The sequence below is a fragment of the Vipera ursinii genome, assembly GCF_947247035.1.
Source record: "Vipera ursinii genome assembly, chromosome: 1".
Lineage (NCBI taxonomy): Eukaryota > Metazoa > Chordata > Lepidosauria > Squamata > Viperidae > Vipera > Vipera ursinii.
The window spans coordinates 78,365,595-78,378,365 of NC_139512.1; the positions used below are offsets into that span (position 1 = coordinate 78,365,595).

Here is a 12,771-nt window from a genome sequence, read left to right on the forward strand (position 1 = left end):
AGGAGCCAATTTTTAAGGCAATTCTGCCAGCCTCGCAAAAAATGCAGCTGCTTTAACGGTTTGAAGAGAGGCACTTTATTTGCATGAATGCTCATTGAAAAAAAATACATTTTGATAGGTTGTGGTATCATCTAGTCATCACAAAATGTAAAAACTCTACAGAAATGGAAAAAATATATACTAAAGAATACATTCAACTTTGTGACACCCAAGGGTGAACTCCTCAAAAATCGAGTTCCTTTATTCGAGAATAACATTTCAAAAGAGCATTTAGGCATGGCAGAAGCACCATTAAGAGCCAACCCCCTGCTGCCTGCCTGAAAAGTGTGTCTACAGTCTGGGACCTCTTGACCTCTCCTTCTGCAGGAAATTGAGCAAATTCAAACTTCCACGATTTACTTGGGTCTTTTAAACTTCTGTTGAAGAAAGGCAAACAGTGTAGGTGATTATCTCAACAGAAGCCTAATTAAATCACTATTATAGAAACAGGGCATGAAATTGATGGTGACATAAGGATAGTTCTTTGCAGAAATGGAAATGTGACAGCTACCATTTGTTTCGGGGATATCCAGTCCTTGAAGAGTCCCAGTTGAATGTTCATCTAACTTTCCCACTAAAGCAAACGGTGTTCATGATGTAATCATCCATCACTTTCTCTGACAAAGTGCTGACATTCAGCTATGGTTAAGGCAATCCTATCCCATTCCCCCTTTGCCACCATCAGCTGGCTGATATTCATTACATGAGCCACAGTAACTGAAGACCGATAGACTTCTTATTGTGAATCAGTTTTGTGCATGAGCCATAACGAGTTGCAAGTGTCGACCCTGCAAAAATGATCTCACATTCCTGGCTGTTTGATAGTATCTCCTTTCTGCCAACAGCAAAAGAAGCCAAAGCTCTAGAATTAGAATGTGAGGCTGGGAAATCTGTCTACTTTCTGGTGCGATTAAAAGAAAAAGATACAGCTCCACAAGAAACAACTTACTTGCAGTTTCATACATTTGCCATTTACCAACAATTTAGTTTCTTTGTTTAAGACCTGTTGTAAAATTATTTGTTCTCTTTTAAGTGCAGGCAAAATGAATCTATTTAAACACCAATAAAAGTATTAGTCCTATTTCCTTTCTCAAAAATAAAAGATTGGAGCTGATTCAAGGGAAAGAGAAAAGCATATCAGCAAGAAAAAAGAAAACAAGAATCGTGTAGGACTACAATGTGGCGTATAATAAGCTAATTTCTTCTGAAAATATCAATGTAATCTTTCTGACATAAACAGCTTAGCCATAATAGTTGAAGTATGTACGTTTAGCACAATGATGAATAATGACACTAATGTGGAAATAGCCTGACACCTAAGAAAAATATCACTGGTAAAATAAACTCTTATACAAGTAAAAAGACCCATAAGAGATTATTACTGGCCATGTTCTTCTTAAAAGTCATTTTCACTATCAACGTTAAGTCCTTGGGTTTCAATGGCAATTGGGACTGGAACCTGCATCATTAAGTGATGTGACGGTAAAGCATGATGTCCATCCTGGCAAACCCAGTTGCATCGTAACCCCAGAACCACACAGGTTGTTAGGTGGAAAGAGGCAGGAGTCCCAGGAAAGGAGAGGTCGTTGTGGCAGGCACTACAGAATGCGGGTGCGTGCATGCTCTGGAGTGTGGGAATTGATTTTGCTTGTGGGCAGCCAGCAGGGAAGGTCACAAATAATGATCATGTAAGTGTGAGCTGGTTGCCAAGCACCCGAGTCACAATCACATGAATATGGGGTGCTGGAACAACTGGTCCTAAGTACCACACATTCAGCATCATTGTTATTTTGAACAATAACTGAATGAGTGGTCATAATTCAGAGACTGCCCGTACTACATGTATTTCATGTATCAAAGCAGCCAGTCACATGTCAGGTGGGAAGGCACCGCAAGTCCCAAATTTTGAGCCAGGATTCTTGAACGATGGGAATTTTTGAAGTTGCAATCCTAGCACATCTGAAGAGCACTGGGTTAGGGAAAGTTGATGTCAAAGGAATGCAAAATTTGGACCAGCTAGCAGAGATGAAGGCGGGGTGGGGGGGGAATGAATGTATCAGAAAATGAAGAAAGGTTCAGGTACATGAGGAGAAATAGGAGGCACGGGAAAATTAAAAAGAAATGAAAGGTTTAAAGACAGCTCATTTGTTGTAGTGTTTAAAGTACCAGAATAGAAACTGCATGACTGTGAGTTTTAGTCCCACATTAGGCTTCAAGCCATCTGGCTGATATTGGGTAAGTCACTCTGTCATCCTAGGAAAAAGATAATGGCAAACTCCTTCCAAAAATCTTGTCAAAAAAATTGCAGAGATTAGTCCAGGCAGTTGCCAGGAGTCAACACTGACTTCAAGGAACATTCAGTACACATTTAACAAAGGTTAAAAATAGGAACAGTGGAACAAAGTCAGAAGTCTTATTTCGATTTGCGCTTGCCTGATCATGCAGTTACAGCCAATTTTTATGCTGCATATTGCAAAATAGTTTCTGACAATCCAGTAGACATTTCACTAGCAATCTATGGAGTCTACATGTGATTAGTGTTGTTGTTGTTTTTTAAAAAAGACAAAAATAGCATACTAGAATTAAGTGGCCAATAAGTAAATTTTAATTTATACATGATGATTACATATGCTGTTCTTTCATTGGATACTTCAAGTAAGCATTTATCATGTTTCCTATCCACAACTGATCAGAAAGAAAACACTGACAAGATTAACTTGCTCCAATTCTTCTGTTTGCTAATAAACACATCTAAAGTTTACCATTTTAGAAAACTTAACAATTGATTCAATTGTCATATATTCTAATAAGCTCTAAAACATAACCTATCACTAATTTGAGTCTAGCAAGTATTATACAGTGATATATAAATTTTAAAATATCTAAAAATTTGTGTACCTGGAAAAACTTCTGAAAAAATAATGCAACCGCATCCCAATTGCACAAGAATCACATTTCTCACTTAGGCAAGTTACAATAGCGCTGAATGAATAGTGGGTTGGTTGATTTTTTTTTCATTTAACCATGTCCAATTCTCAGAGTGCCAGGACAGGTTTCTGCAGCTTTCTTGCAAGGTTTTTCAGAAGTGGTTTGACATTGCCTCATTGCTGGGGCTGAGAGAAAATGGATGGCACAGGGTCACCCAGCTGGCCTTGTGCCTGAGGCAATACTAGAACTCATAGTCTTCCTATTTATAGTTTGATGCCTTAACCACTATATCAAATTGGTTCTCAAGTAATGTAAGTACAGCCCTCTTAAATTTTTCATTTCTATATTTAGCTGTCAAAAATAGATTTTACTAGGTTGTGATGAGACAGACATTTTTAATTCACATTTTTATCTTAACTGCTACAGTCATGGCCAAAATTGTTGGCACCCCAGAAATTTTTCCAGAAAATCAAGTATTTCTCACAGAAAGGTATTGCAGGAACACATGTTTTGCTATACACAGGTTTATTCCCTTTGTGTGTATTGGAACACAACAAAAAAAAAGGGAGGAGAAAAAGCAAATTGGACATAATGTCAAACAAAACTCCAAAAATGGGCTGGACAAAATTATTGGCACCCTTTCAAAATTGTGGATAAATAAGATTGTTTCAAACATGTGATGCTCCTTTAAACCCACCTGGGGCAAGTAACAGGTGTGGGCAATATAAAAATCACACCTGAAAGCAGATAAAAAGGAGAGAAGTTCACTTAGTCTTTGCATTGTGTGTCTGCGTGTGCCACACTAAGCATGGACAACAGAAAGAGGAGAAGAGAACTGTCTGAGGACTTGAGAACCAAAATTGTGGACAAATATCAACAATCTCAAGGTTACAAGTCCATCTCCAGAGATCTAGATTTGCCTTTGTCCACAGTGCGCAACATTATCAAGAAGTTTGCAACCCATGGCACTGTAGCGAATCTCCCTGATCGTGGACGGAAGAGAAAAATTGATGAAAGGTTGCAACGCAGGATAGTCCGGATGGTGGATAAGCAGCCCCAAACAAGTTCCAAAGGAATGCAAGCTGTCCTGCAGGCTCAGGGAGCATCAGTGTCAGCGCGAACTATCCGTCGACATTTAAATGAAATGAAACGCTAAGGCAGGAGACCTAGGAGGACCCCACTGCTGACACAGAGACATAAAAAAGCAAGATTACAGTTTGCCAAAATGAGTAAGCCAAAATCCTTCTGGGAAAACGTCTTGTGGACAGATGAGACCAAGATAGAGCTTTTTGGTAAAGCACATCATTCTACTGTTTACCGAAACTGAAATGAGGCCTACAAAGAAAAGAACACAGTACCTACAGTGGTGGAGGTTCAATGATGTTTTGGGGTTGTTTTGCTGCCTCTGGCACTGGGTGCCTTGAATGTGTGCAAGGCATCATGAAATCTGAGGATTACCAAAGGATTTTGGGTCGCACTGTAGAGCCCAGTGTCAGAAAGCTGGATTTGCGTCCGAGATCTTGGGTCTTCCAGCAGGACAATGACCCCAAACATACGTCACAAAGCACCCAGAAATGGATGGCAAGAAAGCGCTGGAGAGTTCTGAAGTGGCCAGCAATGAGTCCAGATCTGAATCCCATTGAACACCTGTGGAGAGATCTTAAAATTGCTGTTGGGAAAAGGCGCCCTTCCAATAAGAGAGACCTGGAGCAGTTTGCAAAGTAAGAGTGGTCCAAAATTCTGGGTGAGAGGTGTAAGAAGCTAATTGATGGTTATAGGAAGCGACTGATTTCAGTTATTTTTTCCAAAGGGTGTGCAATCAAATATTAAATTAAGGGTGCCAATAATTTTGTCCAGCCCATTTTTGGTGTTTTGTTTGACATTATGTCCAATTTGCTTTTTTTCCTCCCTTTTTTGTTGTGTTCCAATACACACAAAGGGAATAAACCTGTGTATAGCAAAACATGTGTTCCTGCAATACTTTTCTGTGAGAAATACTTGATTTTCTGGAAAAATTTCTGGGGTGCCAACAATTTCGGCTATGACTGTATTAGTCTCAACAGGGCTTACCTAAATTCAATGTAATAGTACTTCAAAAATCAAACAGATGAACACTGAATTACAGGTCTGATCTACCAATATGAAAAGAGTAATTATACAACCTGCTTAAGTGGGAAAGTTGTAAGAATAACTGAATACTTCAAATGTTTGAGCTGATTTACTGAAATAAAATGCTTTCTTAATAAACTTAACACAACAACAACAACAACAGACACACACAGAAGCTCCCTTATGGCTGGAAAAGAGTTCAAGCAGTTTTGCAAGCAAAAACTATTTCATAAGAAAAAAAGTCAGTATATTAAAGATGTTACATTTGTCCTTAAATATGATTGCAAGCAACAGAAAGTGCAGTGACTGATATAGTGAAACACAGAAAGGGGGGGGAAACAAATGGACAAGTCCTCTGGCTACAGCAGAATACAGAAGTTAAATACAGGACCACCCAAAAATTAATTTACCTTTATTTTTATTCATTCATTCATTCATTCATTTATAATCTGATTCTCCTTCTTAAGAAGTATTTACCTGTGAACTCTGTCTCACCAAGAAGGCTCATAAACACAGACCAGTCTAACTCCAGTAACAAAACCATGTTAATCTGTACTTCCATCATTCTCTGCTATACTCCAATACTTGACACAATTCAATTTTATACAATTTAGTATTTTTATTTAGCAGGGATTCATTTTTCTGTCTTCCAGCAGTTTGCTTTATGACAGCAATCTACAAATGTAAGTCTATCAAAAGCAGTGATTCTCCAGGTGATTATTAAACGGTGGCGCATAGACTAAAATGTATGCTACCCATTAAAACTCAAAATTATCCATAACATTGAGTTACATATTCTGTATATTAGCTCATAATAGAAAATTTCCTAAGAATGAAATAAACTAACAAGTGTAGGTATTCATTTGATTTTAACAGACAATAATCCCTCAACATTGGTAATTATTGACTGCTGTTTCAACATGTAGAAGTATATAATCCATCCCATATGAGTATTTTTATATCACTTTCACCAGCATTGTTTTAGAATTCTTTTGCCAATGTTGAAAAGAAACAATGCTTTACAATCTCAGTCTGACCAACTACAACTACTTAAAAGATGTCTCAATTTTTAACAACTTGATGACCTATATGTAAAGGAAGATCTAGGATCCTCTTATCAAGGCAGGTTTATCTCGTGAATGAAGGCAAATATATGTGCCCAAGGATAATGCTGCAGGATCCAATCTGAGTCGGTCACCAGGACTGAAAGTTTATGCTTCCAAGTTTTCGGGCTGGTGCTAGATCAGGGGTAGGCAATCTCAGCTATTTTATGACTCGTGGACTTCAACTCCCAGAATTCCTGACTCAGGAATTCTGGGAGTTGAAGTCCATGAGTCATAAAAGAGCCAAGGTTGCCTACCCCTGTGCTAGACCCTTTCCTCAAGGAACTTCTCTCTCTCCAGAACGCTAAACTTCTCAGTTATCAGGGACCAAGTTCTTCTCTCTCTCTCCAGACATTCCAAGCCCAAAGATTTGAAAGAATAAATGTTTGCTCTTGGTGACCAACTCAGATTGGATCCTGCAAGTTCGTGTTTAAAAAGTTCTGATTTTTAACAGCAATAATATTAATTCTAAATTTGTGTAAAATTAGTTGAACTGTGCAATTATTTTCAGAAATATAACCGATCTTTAGCTTTTCTCATCATTTTCCTCTAATCTACCAGGATTCTGATTATGAGCTAAAACACATATAAATAATATTGTTTCTCTTGTTCTAGATAAATTACAGTTAAATAAAAACTGGTTACTTTATGTATCTGAGGAATGACAAATGATTACATTGTCTTGATTTAATAAATTCTACACTCACTTTCTCTCTTTCTCTCTCTCTCTATATTGAGAGACAGAGTCATAATTCTACCATTTTAATACTAGACACAACCCTAACTATCAAAGGATAAATGGAATGAAACATTATTTAAAATATATGCTGTGTTTCATGATCTCATTACCTCACTGCAATTCTTTCTCATTCTACCTTAGCTGCTCAGTATATTAAAGGATTTTTCAGATGAAAGCTTAGAAGAACAGTTTTTGAAGAGAAAAAAATGGTATCTAGAATCCAGATAATGTCTGATAAGTTAGCTAGTTCAAACTTCATACTGAAAATGTGACATTGTATTTACTTTTGTAGACCAACAAGGGAACAGCAGTAGAATTATCAATGGTTGAGAAATTCCAATGGACTTGAATTATCAGATCAACAGACTATAAAAGTAGATTACATAAATGCAGCTTTGCCAATCCCATTCTCAACATTACTTTTTTAAAATGCTTGAATTCAAAAAGATTTCCTGACCTCCATTTTAGAAGCCCATCTCCAAATACATTGTTCAGATTTTTTAGAGTACTATAGTTTGCTTGTTTGAAAACCTATTTTTAAAAGTGGAATGTTGATTTCCTGCAGATGACAATACATACTGTACAGTAGGCATGTATTTCTAGGCAAACCGAGTTTGCTTTCAGGAATCTAATCTTCTGACATGCCTCTATACAATAACAACCACCACAACAAAAACACAATTAAAGTTTTAAGTCAGGGAAAGAGGAACATAACAAGATATAATACACTAACCTTTAGGAAACTAAAGCTCAATTCAAGATTAATTCATATTTTTTATGCTGAACGTCATAATATAAAAAACAAAATACTTATTCTAGAAGTGTCTGTAATAAAGAAGTTCAGCATATTAAATTTAATAAATAAATAATCTCACTTACAATTTCAGGTGGATCATTCCATTCTTCATACGATGTGGCAGCATATGGATAGATCCGGTCATTGATAATCTTAAGAGTTGCCATAGCAATAGCTTTCATTGATTGAAAGTAAGCTTCCCAGAACCACCTTGCCTGCAAAGAATAATTAATATTATGTCACATTGGTTGTTTCCTAGATAGCAAATTTTAAACATCTGTATATGGCTGTCATGCATATAACCTATTAATATTTCCATGTTTCAAGCTACTGCTACTGTTATTAAGAAGCTGAATCTGTTTGAAATCAAACTAGATTTGGTCACAATAGCTTTGCCACATTAAAGATAAATTAGTTAATTAGTTTATTTCAACATGACTATACTGCCCTCATAACTCAAGAGGCAATAACAACTTATAATCAACTTATTAACACTTTATAGAGGCAACCAAGTCTCCTGTGTATTTCAAAAGTGCGTTAGAATAAATTCAGAAATATAAGTTGTAGGTATAGCATCTTTTTATTTTAGGTGTAAACTATGAAGCATCATAACCAGATTATTTATTGATCCACAATTGCTAAGGTTTGAGAAATACCATGGATTAATCTCTTCCATCTTATAAGAGGGTTGACTTATCCTTCATCTCTTCTTTTATGTATACAGATAGTCTTCATTTACTGACTGCAATTGGGACTCCCAACTCATTGCTAAGTGACATGATCATAACATAAAATGTGCCCAACTTACACCACTTTGTCAGTTCCAGTTATGGTCATTAAGCAAATCCCCCATGGTGATTAAGCATGTCATCATATGTCTACAACTTGTAACTGGGTTCCCAGTTGACTTTGTTTCTGGAAGCCATCTATGAGATCACAAATGTTGGACACTGCAACTATCATAAATTTGTGCCAGTTACCAAGTGCAAGAATTGTGACCACATAACTGTGGGGATATTGTGACACCCGCAACTTTGAGGGACAGTTGTATGCCTCCTTTTCAGCACTGCTGCAACTTTGAGTGGTCACTGAAAAAGTGCTTGATACAATAAATAATTTTATTATAGAACTCTCAGAAGCATGTTATAATGCTTACAGATTACAATTTGGGGGGGAATAAAATCTCTGGATGCCTTCTTTAATTCAACTATGAGGGTATCTAGAGGTATCTAAACTTCCTCTTAAATAGCTAGGATCAATTTGTTTTAAGATATCCATGGATATGGACAAACTGTATGGAATGGACAACTGTCATCTGGACCTGCCCCAATCTGGTTTATAACTTCTAGTCACACTTTCTATAAAACAGGGGATTTCCTTGTTTAATGGAAGTGATTCTTAAAATAGTGAAACTATTTAATGGCATCTCTTGGGACCCTATTTAATCCAAAGTTTTTCCATAGCTACTTAAAAGCACTGGAGGAGCTGGGCGCTATTTGCATACTAATGACACCAAGATCTATTTCTCTATGTCATCTTATGCTGTGACTTCACTGAATGCCTGTTTGCAGTCAGTAATGGACTGGAGGTGAGTTATACAACTAAAAAAAAAATCCAGACAAGAAAACAGTGTTCATTGTGAGAAAGTATAATTCTAGGGAAATGATAAATTAAGTCTGTTCTGTATAAATTCACTCTCTCCCAGGGAAAGCAGATAGACAGTTCTGGGCTGCTTTGAATCTTTTTGTGTTTTTCAAATTAATGTAAGAGGCACAGCATGTTTAGTTTGGCTGATACTAATGGAACAATCTCTTAAGCTCCAAATGGTCTCCCCAAGTAGTTTTGTGGAGTTGTTGAACAGTTTTGGGAATAGGATGGCAGCCTAAATACTAGATTTCAGCCACTGCTTTCAGATTCTAATAAACCATGATCTGTTAATGAATATTTGGCCCACTGAAGTTTGATATTTCACCTGATGTTGACATAACCAATGAACTATATGTTAATATTGGACACTGATAAGATATTCTAAGAGGCTATACAAACCTGTAGGCTGTTAGAGCAAAAAGCTTCTTACTAAAAGAAGCATCAGCAGAAACCTGTCTACTTAATGTGACATTTATTGAGACAAATTGTTACATTATTTAGCTATATGCAAACTCTATTACAAGTATTTCTTTTCAGAATGAAGAGCATCAGGTTATACCAGAGTACATCTCCAAAATACGTGAAGTCTTCATATTGCACCAATGACATATGTTCAAGTTAGCATGCATAAATCAACAAATACTAAGTTGCATAAAATAGCAAAATTAATAGGAACAAATTAAACACATGGAAGCTATGTTTAGTGTGGAAATTTTTTTAATTTTCATTTAATCACAACTTCTAACTGGAAAGAAAATAAAATGTTAAGAGAAAAGAAGATGACGGCCTTGTGAAAAGGCAGTAAAAGTTAACTGTCTAACCTAAAATGTCAGGCGCCATGGTGCTGTAACATTTTACCCCATTGCGAGAGTCAAGTGTTCCCAGAGTGACACACTTCACAGTTTATGAGGCCTTGAAGTATTGCTATTTTCATGTTGACAGACATTAATTTTGAAAGCTTTGCTTCTGAAAATAAGTTACAGGGAACTCATATACTTTATTACCTTTAGGTCAGTTAGTTCTAACAGAATTACACTTCATCCAAATTTTTTATTAGTTTTGCCTTTAGTTTAAGTTTCAGGTCTTGCAAAGAATGTGCTGGATTTAAACTTTGCTTCATATTTTTTTTAGACATGATATTATCAGCTTCCCTTCTGCCATTAACGGCATGCTAGTATCCAGTGTTTAAACAACCTAAAGCTCAATGCTATAAAATAGATTCACAAACCTGAACTAAGTGTGCTGAGCATAAGTCTTCCAGATTAACATTTCTGGATGAGTTTTTAGTTTGTCTATGCAGGTTATAGGAATCAATTAAACAGTTAAACTGACTATTGTATACCAGATACACAATGAAAGATAAAGTTCTCTGTTATTGCCTGTAAACATAAATACAAAGAGTCCAACACTTACTTCTACAAAGATGTTTCTAAAAGAAAAAAAATCATTCTCATCTTAGAAACCAACCAATATACTACTTCTATAAAGAATTTAACACAACTACACTTCTCAACCTATCTCTACTCAAGCCACTGTTGTTAGACCATTTGCTTTTAAAATTTAATACTAGGCTAAATAAATGGAAAATATACTACATTGTATATATTGGGGCTCAATTCCAAGTCTTTTTATTTGAAGATCTTTATTTTTTAAAAAAACCCTTGTTTTCTTTCCCAAGAGATATGTTGTGACATATCACAATGCCTCCTAGGAATTTGGGAAGAAATAGCAGTCCCCTAAATAAATTATTTTTTCACATGGTTCTAATAGCCAGCTGTTGCTCATCTCATTTTCATGTGGAAAACGCTGAACAACTGGGCATTAAAACTATTCTTAAGGCCCTTCCATTTTAAGTATATTAAATAATACTGTTGCCAACATTTAGCAGGTTTAAATACTACACTTACTCTAATACAGAATTCATTATTGCAATGTATTTAATCTAGATCATCTGATCTTAAAATTAATTGGATGTAGAAAACAAAATCTATTATTTCTTTTTCAGTTTCAAATTTACAAGGGTCACAAAGTTCAAAATTGTACGACCTTTCTAATATTTGTCATGGGGGACCACTTTCTATGGCTTCTCCATGGATTGCTGAAAAACAACTGGCTCACTGATATGACTCCCAGTGGTGACATTAAGAAAGAAAAATAAAATGCATTATTACATTAATGTCACTAAAATCAACGAACTCTGTTTTCTACTTTTTATTCAAATGGATAACAGTAAGTAGGCAGTATATAATATTGACCAGTTCTATTTGTTTATGCATACAGCAGTATTAAGCCTGATACATATATTTATGTAAGAAGATGCAGACATTTGCAAACTTAAGATGTAAAAGAATACGCATTTAACCTGAAAAATAGATATATGGATATATCTTCTGAGGGATTTCCTGGTGATAATACAATCTTCTCCTTGCCCCATGCTTGTACTTTCTTAGTCATATAAACTCTATATGCCATAGAAGTAAAAAAATATTGAGGAGTTTGTGAGAAATTAATCTCATTTGATGTTTAATTCCTTAATGCCCATTTGTCTCAAACAGCCAAGGCAAAAAGAGTTGACAAAGTCCAAGACAGTTGCTGCATTTTCATTTCTCTCATTCTAAACAAAGGTATTGCCAAGTTTCACTCTTCAATCCTGGACTTTATTTGGATACTCAAACTGGAGGTTGATAAGTGTAAAGTACAGTAGTACCTGTTAACAAAAAACTATTCTGGGCTTGTAAGGAATTGCCAGCTCAGGCAGAATACCAAGTATTATACTGACCCCTACACAAAAACATATCAGAAATTATTGGCCACCAGAATTATTGATTAGTCACTGATCTGCCGTTGTTAGTTCTACAAAACTAGCTTCTAGATGCATTTAGAATAACAAAAAGAAAATAATGATATAAATCCATTCTTTCTTTCTTTCTGCTTGCACTGTTTGTTTAGGGTTATATATTAAGATTTTGATTTTGTTCCTTCAAGTCCCAAGTCTGAAGACCTGGCTGTTTCCCTAGGCATTTGGGCCAGGAGGTTAAACAAGCTCTATTGCTGATATGGCTTTTTATCATTGAGATGTACTGATTTACCTCAACCGTTGTGAGCTTTTAGTGGTAGCTGTGTTTTTAATCCTTGCATGCCCCCCAGAATCATTGTCATGTGATGGGTGGCCTTTACGAATCACTGAAATAAAGAAATGAGTCAGTCTTGACTCTTAGCAGCCACATACACAGACCTTATTCAGAGTACTTATATTGGAACTACAGGTAGTCCTTGCTTATTGACCTCTTGTTTGGTGGCCATTCAAACTTACAATAACATAGAAAATAGAAACTTATGACCTGTCCTCAAAGTTTCAGTCATTTCAACATCTCCATGGTCATAAAGCAAGGATAAAGTATTTTCAGGCC

At 36.0% G+C, this 12,771-nt stretch overlaps 1 protein-coding gene across 7 annotated transcripts in view; it reads right to left on the minus strand.

Moving 5' to 3' along the window:
- EXT2 (exostosin glycosyltransferase 2) overlaps window positions 1-12,771 on the minus strand; it is a 94,376-nt gene that overhangs the window by 39,697 nt on the left and 41,908 nt on the right. For all 7 annotated transcript variants that reach the window (XR_014494449.1, XR_014494450.1, XR_014494451.1 and 4 more), the window contains exon 8: window positions 7,798-7,929. Coding sequence is in view for 2 of the 7 variants with exons in the window: in XM_083379571.1 (XP_083235697.1) it covers window positions 7,798-7,929 (132 nt within the window). In the remaining 5 variants the exon portion in view is untranslated. The remainder of the gene's footprint in view (window positions 1-7,797; window positions 7,930-12,771) is intronic.